At 42.1% G+C, this 13,930-nt stretch overlaps 1 protein-coding gene across 4 annotated transcripts in view; it reads right to left on the reverse strand.

Annotated features, from left to right (window-relative positions):
• The window catches only part of MAPKBP1 (mitogen-activated protein kinase binding protein 1), a 248,028-nt gene that overhangs the window by 130,788 nt on the left and 103,310 nt on the right, over positions 1-13,930 (reverse strand). For all 4 annotated transcript variants that reach the window (XM_089686912.1, XM_089686911.1, XM_089686909.1 and 1 more), the window contains one exon: positions 10,843-10,934. In XM_089686912.1, the coding sequence (XP_089543038.1) occupies positions 10,843-10,934 (92 nt within the window). The remainder of the gene's footprint in view (positions 1-10,842; positions 10,935-13,930) is intronic.

Genomic DNA, 13,930 nt, shown 5'->3' on the forward strand with positions numbered 1-13,930 from the left:
GGAGGGTCTTTACCAAAATGAAGGTTTGCGTCTATATTTGTACGTACAATTGCTACAGCGCCTCTAAGTGCAGTATGGACAATTTATTGGTGAACAATAGATAAATTGCACATACAAGATTAATAGTGGAAAAGACTCATCGTGTGGTGTAATAAGATCCAGGTGAGACATCCAGCTGTCCAGCAGCAAACTCAGACAAAGGCGCCGTCCTCTGTTTTTTATATGGCTAGTCTAAGCCTAACGGGCAATTCTCCTGAAGGTCGTGGGCAGGTGAAATACTAAGGTGCAGGCTGCACAGAAGTTTGCATGGTGTAAAACTTGCCATACATGGGTCAGTTTTTTCATTCAGTCAGCAGGTTGAATGGAAAAAAAAATGTCACCAATTGCCCCTTCTACACATTCAATGAGGATGCAGGAATCCTCCCCTCTGTCAAAGTAAAGATTCGTGCTGCGACCTATTGCCTGGGGAACTGATTGAGTGAAAATATACCAACAGGGAGGTTGAACAGAAATGGATTGGTCTGTTCAACGAGAGTGGCCACACATGAGTTGAAATTCAGTTGGTTCCTGCTGAAGCAACTAAATTTTGATCCATGTATGGCCAGCTTCAGGATCATGACAAACTGTCCATCAAAAGTGACAGTGAAGGGTTTAAGGCAAATTATGAAAAAAAAAAGTTTATAAATCACAACCGAAAAGTAACCTGTATACTGAACAAATTTATTGCACATATTCACTACATACAGTTACCAGAATACAATACTTTTTACAATAGCGGTCACTGTATGTGAATCTATGATTTGCACAAGCTGGACAAAACAGATTCACTTTAAATTAGCTCCCCATCAGAAAATACTTTCCTTCCTTTCAATCCTCTGTCATTCAGTTTGGATGTCATGAGTGAAGGAAAGTCATGTGTAAGCTTCGAGGTGTTGCAGAAAGATTTAAGTTGCTTTGCCCTGAATTTCATTGTGAAGCGCTAAAGACAAAAAGTCTGTAGTACACATAGAAAAAACATTACTTCATATTTAAAGTACAAGTACACTTATGGTGAACTCATACTGTATTCTCCCATTTCCCGTCCAGTGATCTCTGTGTGGTCCTGCTAGGTGCCAGAACGCCTTTCTAGCTAGAATGTTCCAAACAGCTTGTTTTCATAGTAAGCATGCATACCATGGTATCATTCATTCTTCATAGTTAGCCATTTTCTGCCGGACGGCTGGAGTATCTTTGGAATATGGCTCATCCATAGGAATGAATGGGGTTGTGACACATACATGCACTGTAAAGATGCGTCATTGGGGACATTTTGGCTAGAAGGCTGTGTGATTTTGGACAGACAGGCCACATGTTAAATATCACTGGAGAAGCAAGGTAATTAAACTTAAAGTAAAAGTGAAACTAAAGGTTGAGCTTTTTTTTATCGTTAAATAACAAAACATGTCATACTTACCTACTCTGTGTAATAGTTTTGCAGAGAGTAGCTCTGATCCTCTTTTTCTTGGGTCCCTCACTGACGCTCTTGGCTCCTCCCACCTGCTGAGTGCCCCCAGAGCAAGCGGATTGCTCTGAGGGCATTCATGCATGCTGGAGACACAGAGCGTGGCTCAGCCCCCCCCGCACTTGCTGTGATTGGTACCTGCAGGAGCCAATGACTCCAGCTGCTGCGAGACGTCAATGAGACTGTGAGACAGCCAATAAGGAGGGAGAGACCCGGGAGAGCAACTGCTCTCCTTCACAATGCTGGATCAGGTTCGGCTCAGGTAAGTATTAGGGGGGACTGAGGGTGAAGCTGCATGCTGAAGGCTTTTTACCTTCATACATAGAATGCATGACGGTAAAAACCTTCAACATTTACAACCATTTAAAGGCAAAACTTTTTATTCTTTCCAATTTTGGATAGAGTAATGTAGGGTTATAACTACTGTTTTTTTGTCATCTGTGTCCCAATTGGGGAGATTTCCCTTTACTTCCTGTCCCACAGCAAAACAGGAAGTGAGGAAATTCCCGGTTCTCACAGGGGAGCAAAACCAGGTACCCGCTCCCACTTCGCTGCGATGAACTGAGCTGAAAGTGGGAGCAGGTACCTGGTAAGTTTGCGCCCCCTCCCCACAACCCTAAAGGACTGCAGCCCATTCACAAAAATGCAATGCACTTCGCGCATGCACAGTAGGAACTGGCAGTGAAGCCGCCAGACTTTCCCTTAGTGAAGAAGGCTCGGGGTGAGGACACTGCTGGATGCATGAGCAGGTAAGTGCCCTAATATTAAGTCAGCAGCTACAGTATTTGTAGCTGCTGACATTTCATTTTATTTTGGGTCGGAACTCCACTTTAACAAAGCAAGCTGCACTAAGGAGGGAGGCACTCATGGACAGTACAGGTTTTTTGTTTGTTTTTTTGTAAGATACACATATGAATGTGATCAGTTTAGTCAGTTTACCATTTGTTAGTAAACACTAGCAGGTCATTTTGGATCTTCATAGAGAGACCTAGGACTATGGCTGGCCACAGATCTGCTGTGTTTTGATTTTTAAAATAACCAGCAGTTAGAAAAAAGAAAAAACCACACAGATGCTCCTATTCACACATTCAAGGTGGATGGAGGAATCCTCCCCACTGCTGTATTGTATTTTGACTGTGGGGACTCCATTGTCAGAATACACTGATCACTATGTGGTGTTCGAACACAAATTTTGCCACAGTCTCGATTGTGAGGAATTGATCACTAGGTTTCCTTCCTATCGAACGGCAACGGTCATTATTATTATTATTATTTCAGGTAGCGCAGTCAATTTACGCAGCGCTTTACATACATATATTGTACATTCACATCAGTCCTTAACCCTCAAGGGGTGTACAATCTAAGGTCCCTAACTCACATTCATACATACACATACTAGGGCCAATTTAGACAGGAGCCAATTAACCTACCAGCATGTCTTTGGAGTGTGGGAGGAAACCGGAGTACCCGGAGGAAACCCACGCAGTCACAGGGAAAACATGCAAACTCCAGGCAGGTGGTGCCGGAGTTAGGATTCGAACCAGTGACCCTAGTACTGCCAGGCGAACGTGATAACCATTTAGCCACTGTGCTGCCCATGGATCAAGTTTAAATTCATCTATGGCCAGCTTATAGATCTATGGAAGTATATTGTATACAGTACAGCGCTAGAAAAACAACCTAAAAAACAGGTCTGAAATTGCAGGCTTCACTAACTTCCAAAGGCAACATCTGAAAAGGAGAGCTTTCACCTTTCTGTGATTCATACAGCTGTATGATGGGAGGCCAGATCTTGGAGTCAGATTTCAGAATATCATGGATAATTATAGGTTTTCATAACGAACTGCAATCAAAAAGGCAAAGCAAGTAAAACCACAGGAAAGGAGTCCTTACTGTGACCCGAACTTGGGAGGAGGAAAACAAATGCTACAGAGAGCTCCAGGCCTGCGGGCAATGTGTAATGTACAACACCTGGCTCAGATATGCCAAGACTGCCAATGACCTCCCTAATCACCCAGAAGCATAAATAACATGTACAGAAGAGAAAAAATTCTACAAACTTCAAAAGCAGCTGAAAGACACAACACTGACTTATTAGCTGTTTTTCTGCACGGAAAGATCAAGTATGACCAAATGAATTCTCTGGAAACAAAACAAGTGGAATACACAGATATGTGAATATTGCGCTTTAAAGCAAAACTCTGCAGTAGGAGTCCAAAACAATAAAACAGTGATGGCTGCTATACTTACCTCCTCTCTGACACTGTCCCCAGCAATAATTCCTTTCTGCCACCTGATGTCCTCAGTCTTCCAAGCTGAATGACTCCCAAGACGACTGAAGACAACTCTCAGCAGAAGTCCAAATAGAAAGTGAACCCTGTAAATCAGGGGTGTCAAAACTGGCTGCCATCCAGCTGTTGCCAAACTACAATCCTCATGAGGCATTGCAAGATTGACAGTCACAAGCATGACTCCCAAAGGCAGAGGCATGATGGGACTTGTAGTTTTAAAACAGCTGGAGGGCCACCAGTTTGACATCCATGCTGTAAATTATGGGACCCAATGAAGACTTCTGTAGAAGTAAGTATATAAAAATATGCAGCTGGGAGGCCTCATGGGAAGCAGGACGAAGCACTAGGGTGCTAATAGGGGGACAGTCAGATGTTGGGGTAATAGGCTTAATTTAGGATTTATTATTCGGATGTAGGGAATGGGTTAGAGCAGGTATGCTCAATCTGTGAACCTCAAACATATGGCAACCCGCACAACCTCCTTCGCGTGCACGCCTATCTACTGAATGATTGCCAGTCCTCCATAATCTGGGCGGCTGTCATATACAAGCAGCTTTTGCAGCCGGCTCCCCGCTCTTCTCTCCCTTCCTAAGCCCTCATGCACGCTTGATGTTTTTACAGCAGCTGTTTTTGGCTTTTGATGTTTTTTATACAGCTAATAAACCCCAGCATGTTATCCTAAGTGTCCATGCACACATAGACTGTAGTCAACATATTTCTTCTGGGACGCTTTTTAGCTGGAAAAAAACACCATAACCAGTGGGTTTCTAGAGGAGTTTTTTAGCAGTATAAACGCTCTAATGCTGACAAACACGGTAAAATGCTGTAAAACGCCGCAAACCGTGATTTTTGGAATTTTTTTTTACTACAAAAATAATTTTTTGGGTAAAAAAAGCTAAAAACCGCAAACGCTGAAAAACGAGAGAAAACTCCACTAAACGCTAATGCAAAAACGCTAAAAAAAGCTGAAAAGCTCACATTTTAAATGTGAGTTTACATAGCTAACGTTGCCAGCGTTATCAAAACGTCAAGTGTGCATGAGGACTAACACGGACTCAGGGAGAGGAGACTTTAGAGGAGTGGATTGCATCCAGTGTCATCCATACAGAGGTTCTGAAGGTGAATTCTCACAGTTGTGTGGTGAGCTTGGTGTCATTCCGGGAGCATGCGAGTACATGATGTGTCATTTTATCTCTACTTAATGCGTTTATTGCATTACTAAGTAATGTGCTTCCCTGGTCTGTTTATTCTTTTAAGATTGTCCACAGACTTTGTTTTGGCAATTCAAGGGATGGCTGCAAAGACCCTGACATAGTGAAGGCTGCGACATTGGTTTGGAGCTCTTTTGGCTGATCACACCTGAGCACAAGAATGTGACTAATGGTGATCTAGTTAATACAAAATGTAAAATTTTTGTAATTAAAAACAGTGGGTAAACTACCAATGGGGATTGGTCCCGTGGAAAATAATGGTCCTGACTTTTTAAAATTTAATTATGCTATAAAAAATTCTAAACCGGACAGATCCTTGAGGGACCCCAACAGAGAGGGGGAGTGAGGGGGAGATGGCAACATTATAGGTAACACTGAAGGAGCGCTGTGATAGATAGGAAGAAAGCCAGGAGAGAGCGGAGTCTCTGAGGCCAAGAGAGTATAGTTTTTTGAGGAGGAGGGGGTGGTCGACCGTGTCAAAAGCCACGGAGAGGTCGAGGAGTAGGAGCACTGAGTAGTGGCCATTGGCTTTGGCGGTTAGTAGGTCGTTGGTGAGTTTGAGTAGGGCGGTTTCAGTGGAGTGTAGGGGACAGAAGCCAGACTGTAGGGGTCGAGGAGGTTGTTGTAGGTGAGGTGGGAACTCAGGTGATTATAGGCTAAGCACTCAAGGAGTTTGGATGTAAATGGCAGGAGGGAGATGGGTCTAAGGTTGTTTAGGTCGGTGGGATCCAGAGAGGGTTTTTTAAGTATGGGAGTGATGTGCGTATGCTTCAGAAGGGAGGGGAATGCGCCAGTAGAGAGGGAGAGATTAAAGATGTGAGTGAGGGAGCGTAGGATGGAGGAGGAGGGTGATCATAGGAGTTGTGTGGGGACAGGGTCAAGGGGGCAGGTGGTAAGGTGAGCTTCAGAGAAGACCTTGGTGACCTCTTCAGTGGTAGCAGGGTCCAAGGAGTGAAGTGTTGAGGGGGTTTTAGTGTGAGGAATGTTGAATGGGGTGGAGGTCTGGACAGTGGCGAGGTCGAAGGAGAGGAGTGTTGAGGGGGTTTTCGTGTGAGGGATGCTAGGTGGGGCAGAAGTCTGAGCAGTGGTGATGTCCCTACGAATTGCGTCGATCTTGATTTGGAAGTGGTTAGCAATCTTGTGGATTGCAACCCGTGACCAGTTACCAAATCACTTTATTGGCCAAAGCTCTTTAATAGGTTGAGTGCCCCTGGGTTAGAGCCTCTTCAGCTTTTTTTTTTAATTTGTTTGTGCACTTGTTGGTTAGATTTTCCTTCACTTCCTGTTCTGACAGTGTTATCACTGGAAGAAGAAATCAAACAGGGATAAAGAATCAAACTTCAGTTTCAAGGTTTCCCTTTCTCAAATGATAAAAGGGTGTTTGTATTGTCCCAACTTGTCCCAGTGACAACGCTGCTTACCCAGCTGAGCAACAGACAGAAAAATCTGTCAGAGGTTGACAAAAAAAAAAAAGTAAATGGAGATACGCTTTTAAAGTTACCACAATGCCAAGTTTATACTTGTGGGTGAAGGTGGCATAAATAGAAAAAAAATAGGTAGTTTTGCTGCATTTTTATATACATGCCTCAACCTTGATGCTTTGCATGATGACCCTTGTCACATTCGATAGGAGTACCACCACCATCAAATGCAAACTATTCAAGCAAATGGACCACTTCTTCAGCTGTGAGGAAAAAGCTAGACTTGCGGTTGGTGTGCATTATTCCCTATGAAAAAGCCCATTCGACTGTCAAAACAAGTGTCACCGTCTGAATGCATGTTAGCCGCCCCCCTGCAGCTCTGGGAAAAGCCACTCACCACGGGTCGCTTTTCACAGACAATGCAATTTTAAACAAGCCATAAATGGGTTGTTGGCCCCTTTACTGCTGCATGTAAAAGACTCTTTGACCTGAGTAGCATATATTGATGTGGCAAGTATAATAATTGTGACATAAGTCATATTTGTAACTGAGTGTGATTAAAACCGATTTTTCCTTTTCAATTTGCAGCATTGTAGAAACAATTTCTATAAAATTCAATCTAATATGGCAACCTGTGGTGTACAGAACGCCTCCACAAATGTAATTTCCTGCTTGAGTGATTGGCTCACTGATTTTCCCAGAAGTCTGCACTAAGATACAAGCCAGATTTAGGCATCCTCTGCAACAAAAACTTCAATTTTGGTGAGATGCTCCTAATGGGTTAATCACTTCTAAAGTGATGCAGACCTTGCCATTCTCCTCATAAAAGCCCTACAAGTGCATCAGCTGATCAAATCACTTTAGAATCTAAAGTCACAGAAGAAGTAACAACCTTATTTTGGGCAGACAGGTAGGAATCTGCTACAAATTTCCTGCAATGTACATTGACCACCCAGAGGGGACTTGATTTTTATTTTTTTTTTGTCCCACAACAAAAGTGCAGTTACTCTTTAAAGTGGTGTAAACCCTTACATATATCCAGTGAATCGACTGGCTTAAGGTGATACACAGAGATTAATCAAATCCTCCTACATAAATTGTACCTGTTTATCTAAAGCTGTCTGTCTCCTACATCCATTCAAAGTGCAGACTTTACACAGGATCTCTCAGCTCCGAAAAGCAGGGGGTAGGGAACTGAAGTTAAACTCAGTGAGGAGAGAGCTTTGACAGCTGATTGGAGGGAAGGGTCAAACCCCCCTTCACACAGCTCACAGAAACAGAGCTAAGGCTGTCAATCTGCTGGAGATCCCTCCCCTGTCACCGCTTTTCTCTTGGTGTCAGGAAAACTTGTCAAAAGTGATTCATGCTGATACCAGAGGAATGATGTGGCAGACAGATTGAAACATGAGACAAGTACACACTATAGAGGGATATTCTTTGTTCATATTTCATATCTAAAGTTTACAATCACTGTGAATTCTGGGAAGCAAGACTGCAATTAAATCTGCTGGTGAACAGTGACCCCGACTATCAGGCTAAAAAGTCAGATTCTTCCAGAAAAAAGCTAAATAAGAGACCAAATATCCATATTTTATAAGTAAGCCTTCACAATTCTCAAAATTCAAGACTGAATATTATTCAGAACCAAACCTTCCCCTAGTGGAAGTAGACTGCCAAATATATTCGGTAAGGCAGTGTAAACCCCTGGTCACATCGGGTGTGATTTGGCATGCGTTTTGCATGCCAGGCGACTTGCAAATCGTATGCCAAGTCACACCCTATTGTCTGCTATCAGAGCGGTCATATCGGTGCGGTTCTGACTTGGTCGAAGCCACACCAATTTAAAAGGTAGTACATGTACTACTTTTGTTGCGATTTACATAGACATCTGTGTCAGGCGTCTTGCAAATCACAAGGAACTCGGCAGGTCATCCGATTTTGAAATCATGCGACTTCACTGTAAGTCGCAAGATTTCAAAATTGGGTTTGATGTGACCGAGGTGTAATCTACAAATTGAAGTAATCTATGCCAGCCAGATATCTGTTAAAGCAGTATTAGCAAATTATTATTATTATTATACAGGATTTATATCGCGCCAACAGTTTGCTCAGCGCTTTACAAAATAAAGGGAGACAATACAGCAACAATACAGTTCAATACAAGAAGTTAGGAGGGCCCTGCTCCTTGGAGCTTACAATCTAAGAGGGAGGGGCTGGTGGTACAAAAGGTAATAACTGTGGGGGATGATTCGGTCTAAATACAAGAAGTATGGGTATTCTTATTTGAATCTTTGTATATATCTTTAAGAACTGTGCTGTGAAACCTTGCGTCCTGTAATAGGACCAATCACTGCTACTCTCTCCTTGTTCAGGGTGACTGGTCTTTTATCCGCCCCCTCCTATAGCTTTATGCAGGCAGCCTTTAGTGGGTGTGGCCTGCTAGGTCCTCCAACAGCTCTGCTCTCTTCACTTATAGAGGTTATATGTACTTCACTTTGTCACGCAGAAGGTTTACATTACATTTTTCTCAATGGCTTTTGTTGACAGACCTTACGTTCTGTCCTATAAGGATAATCCAATTTACAGAAGAAAACCAAAAAAAGGTTCTTCAACTAATGGCACTGCTTGAACTTTTAGAACATTAACCACTTCCAGTCCATATTACATACTGGTATGTCACTGGATGGGAAGAGTGAGATCTCGGTCGTTGCTGCAGCAGTGACCAAGATGTTATTTTTTACAGCCAGCGATTCCCTTCACAGTAATCCTAGCAGCGCACCCCCCTAAACACTCCCCCCCCCCCCCCTCACCTTTATCAGGCTCTTAAATCTGATCAGGGAGAGCCTGGTAAGGATGCGACCAGCGACATCTGGTTCCTGGGACACAGTGAGAGGAACTGATGTTGTCCCTCTCACTGTGTGACTTCAGACAACAGAAGAGATGAGGATTTTGTCACATCCGGTTTTGGTTTGTTGTTCACAGTTATCGGCTTGTACAAGTCTCTGATCAAACCGATCTCTGTTTAATCAAATGCTTTAGAGACCAGAGGAGAGATTTGGGGTCTAATACATCCCAGATCTCTCCATAAAGATTACCAGTCATGGTCCATGCTACCACAAGGGATGATGTTCATCCCTTGGGATAGCAATTAAAGTGATTTAAAAACAATATTCAAGAAAGTGTAAAAAAAATGTAAACAAAAATAAATTGTAAAGCGCACCCATTCCCCTGTGCTCGCACGCAGGTCATGTACGCATATGTAAATGGAAATTTTTCTAGAAAAAAAAGGGATCTTTTTTTCTTTTCTACATGTAGGATAGGAGTGACAGAATTGGTCAGGACCAGGGGCGGACTGACAATTCATGGGGCCCCCGGGCAATAGGGGATCATGGGGCCCCTGTGTCCTTGCCTACACTCAAAGCACACCCAAAAAAGCCTATAAAAACGGTACCAGGGGCATTTCATGGAGTCCCCTACTGACCCCGGGCCCTCGGGCTGTCCGAGTGCTCTAATGGTCAGTCTGCCCCTGGTCAGGACTGGAACTGGTTAAGGTCAATTCTGCTTTATTAGTTCCTGCATGAAAGGTGATGGAGTTTAGAAGCTATTTCAATTTTAAGGATAAGCTCCCTTTTCATATTCAGAGTGTAACATATAACATATTATGAAAAGAACGGCCCCTGTCCCTCCCTGTTCCCCCCGATTTGACAGCTAGCAGGGGATCTTCACCTCCCACTAGCTGTCAAAACTTTTTAAAAATGCAGCCGTACAGGGCTCTGCCCGGCCAGCTGCGTCACTCATTCATAGTCCTCTGTAAATGAGAAACTATAAGCCTTAGCAGCTGTCAGCTTGCAGTTCGCAATGAACTACCATGGCGCTATGGAGCACCGTGGTAGCTCATTGATTCTTCCTGTCAGTATGTCTGCTTGCCCATACATCCCGTACAGGCAAGCAGATATACTGACAGGTCTGCAGGGGAGCTGCATGGCACCAAAGATCAGCTGATCACTGGTACAATAGTTTACAGGCTCTTGCAACAAAAAATAATAAATGCACATTTTTTTTAGCTGCAAAAAAATGTGCATTTATTATTTTTTAGCAAAAGGTGAACTTATCCTTATATAGGATTCCTCACACTATAGATGTATTGTATTCAGAACATTTTGTGTACACAACATTGCATAAGATTTGATTTTGATTAACTAGTGCTCTTTGTTACACATTTTGGACATAAAAAATCAGCTGCAACCTTTATTAATATACGTTTATTAAAGAGAAACGTGCAATCGATTTTTTTTTTAATATCCTTCTGCAACATGTTCTATGAATGAATCACAAGCCAGATGAAGCAAAGCTTTCTAACATCAGACCTCTGCCCAGAATCAAGCCCCAGAGGACAAAATGAAAAAGGATCAACTTACCCAGCTGGATATGCAACAAGGCCGGTCTTTGGGTCACAGGAGAGACTTCTTCCAGCTGACACCGTGATACCCAGGACCTTCTCCAATGTCACCTGTCACAGACAAATCAAAGTTACAAGCTTAGCACACCGACAGCTGGACTACTTGTGGGAGAGAGGCCTGTACACACAGCAAGACAAAGAATCACTGTTATACTCTGCAACTACTAAAATTAAACTGGTGAAAAGTTAAAAGTGAACTCCGGCATCTCTAACATTTCACCTTGCAGTACTTCCCCCCTACCCCAATGAAGGGGAGAAATGTTTATTTTGTCTAGGGAGTAAGAAATCGGATGAAAAGTACCTTTATGCCCACTTGCATGCTTCTTCCTTTCTGTATAACCGATCCCCCAAAGCAGCTTACCTTTCCTTGCTTGAATAGTCATAGCTTTTCAACATCATCCTGTACAATGCAGGGTGAGGGATCCTGCTTTGTAAATGAAGACATTGAGGGTCAGCCTACACCACAGGAGCATCAGAGAAATGCAAGGAGAGCAAGAGAAAAAAAATTAAGTATTGTCCCTATTCCAATCCCAGACAAAAAAAACCTGCGCCAAAAAAATTATATTAAATTCCCAAACCAATGCTGCTGCTCTTTGTTGCCAAATAATCAAACAAAAAAAATTATATATAAAAAAACACAGCGCAAAAAATTATATAAATAAACATAAATAAAATATATAAAATAATAATGTCCAAGTCAAAAGTGAAAACACAATAATAAAAAGTCCAAATCCAAAAGAAAAATGAAAATATCCTATATCCAATGTGCTCCAATATAGTGGCACGTCACTATTTCTTTGGAGCACATTGGATATAGGATATTTTCATTTTTCTTTCGGATTGGGACTTTTTATTATTGTTTTTTTCACTTTTGACTTGGACATTATTATTTTATATATCTTATTTATGTTTATTTATATAACTTTTTTATTCTGTGTTTTTTTATATATAAAATGAGCATTTAACCCAAGATGAGTGTGTGAGGATGTCTGTAAAGGGGTGGGGGTGGAGGAGATTTCAGGGGATGGGGGTACTGCAAGGTGAACTGTTATATATAGCTAAAGTAATAACAAAAAAAAATTACCTGAGCCATGAAAAGACTTATCTACTATAAATGCAAAATAATAAAACAAGTACCAGAACAGGTTTCCCCATTGAAACATTTCTTTTCACCTCTTGTTCCTGTGACAACTGTAAACATTTGGAATTCCTATCACTTTCTGTCCAGGTGTCAGTGTCCACCAGGGCAAATACAGATAATAAATATTCCCAGGAGACAGCAGTAACACACCAACAAGTATTTAAGACCTCCACATATCATTAAAAAAATAAATACATAGAAAAAAAAAAAAAGTTTATTTAAAATATTTAACATTTTTGGAACTTTCTAGCTCAGACTGTCATTTAAGTTTCGCAGACATGTTAGGCTAAAAAGGGGACACGGCCACTACCTTCACTGACATGTACAGATTGGGGTTGATTTACACCCCGGTCATATCGGGTGCGATTTGCATGCCATGCGACTTACAATTCATATGTCAAGTCGCACCCTAATGTCCGCAATTAGAGCGGTCAGATCGGTGCGGTTCTGACTTGGTAGGAGCTGCACCAATTTCTTAAGTAGTAAATGTACTACTTTTGGTGCGATTTGCATAGACATCTGTGTCAGATGTCTTAAAAATCGCACCGGAAATCGGCATTTCACCCGACTTTGAAATTGCGCAATTTCACTGTACATCGCATGATTTCAAAGTCGGGCTTGATGTGACTGGGGGAATAATCAAACTGGAGAGTGCAAAATCTGGTGCAGTTCTGCAGAAAAACCAATCAGCCTCCAGGTTTTATTGCCAGCGCTTAATTGAACAAGTTGAAGTTAAAAGCCGATTGGCTACCATGCTCAGCTACTCCTTAGTTTGCACTCTCCAGTTTTAGTAAATGAACCCCATTGTGTCCAGGGATAATCATCTGCACTCTTTGGTGCCTCTCTCTGATATAGTGTTACTGAGGACACTCCAAGTGAAGTAGTCTTGATTAGGCTTAATATTGGTATTTTATAGACCTGCATAATTGTAACAAACCACCTGTAGTGGTTTATGCTCCTTAAAATTTACGCTTGGTTACGCAATAGTCTTGCACACTCAGAAGACAGGCTCAATTCACTAAGCTGCAAAGCTTTTGTTATTTGCCATAAAGGTCCCCATTTTCAACGTCACGACTGCAGTTCCCAATGACTGACTGTTGCCCCGGAAGACGTCTGATTAGATGAAATGCATAGGTCGGATCTAATTGCTGACATCACGCTGTTGTGTCACCCTGGAAGTGTCTGTATCTGCATGCAGGTTTGTTTATTTTTCATGCACATTTGGTTTTTAATATATGCAATGCATCACTTTTTAAATAAAAGCATTTTATTAGACTTTCTACACCATGTGGGGCTTTCTTTACCCTTTTTTCCCTTGAGCCTTATGCTGCCGGTGGTTGGAAGCGGGAACCTGGGTAAAGGGGGGGGGGGGTGACGGCCAGGTTACAATTACAGAGGTGCTCCAGTGGTATACTCTGAAAGCTAATCTGGTCTGACCTCCAATGTTCAGTCGGTCCATGGCAAAATCTGAAAAATTTAGCCCAGAAGCTTTATCTTGACTTGGCAAGAAGTGAAGGCCTTGAGTACAACCTAGGAAGAGGATCTAAGGGGCTTCACAGGGATCAGTTTGAAGACTAACAAAAGGCACCTGCAAGTACCACAAGATACTTTGCAGCGCTATTACCTCTTTTTGGCAAGGTCACAAAACAATTTTAAAGGATGTGTAAACCCAACATTTCATATTCCTGATACAGTGGGGCAAAAAAGTATTTAGTCAGCCACCAATTGTGCAAATTCTAACACTTAAAAAGATGAGAGGCCTGTAATTGGCATCATAGGTAGACCTCAACTATGAGAGACAAAATGAGAAACAAAATCCAGACAATCACATTGGCTGATTTGGAAAGAATTTATTTGCAAATTATGGTGGAAAATAAGTATTTGGTCACCTACAAACAAGCAAGAT

Source organism: Staurois parvus, unplaced genomic scaffold, assembly GCF_062004578.1.
Source record: "Staurois parvus isolate SC_StPar_1 unplaced genomic scaffold, SC_StPar_1.0 ptg000414l, whole genome shotgun sequence".
Taxonomy (NCBI): domain Eukaryota; kingdom Metazoa; phylum Chordata; class Amphibia; order Anura; family Ranidae; genus Staurois; species Staurois parvus.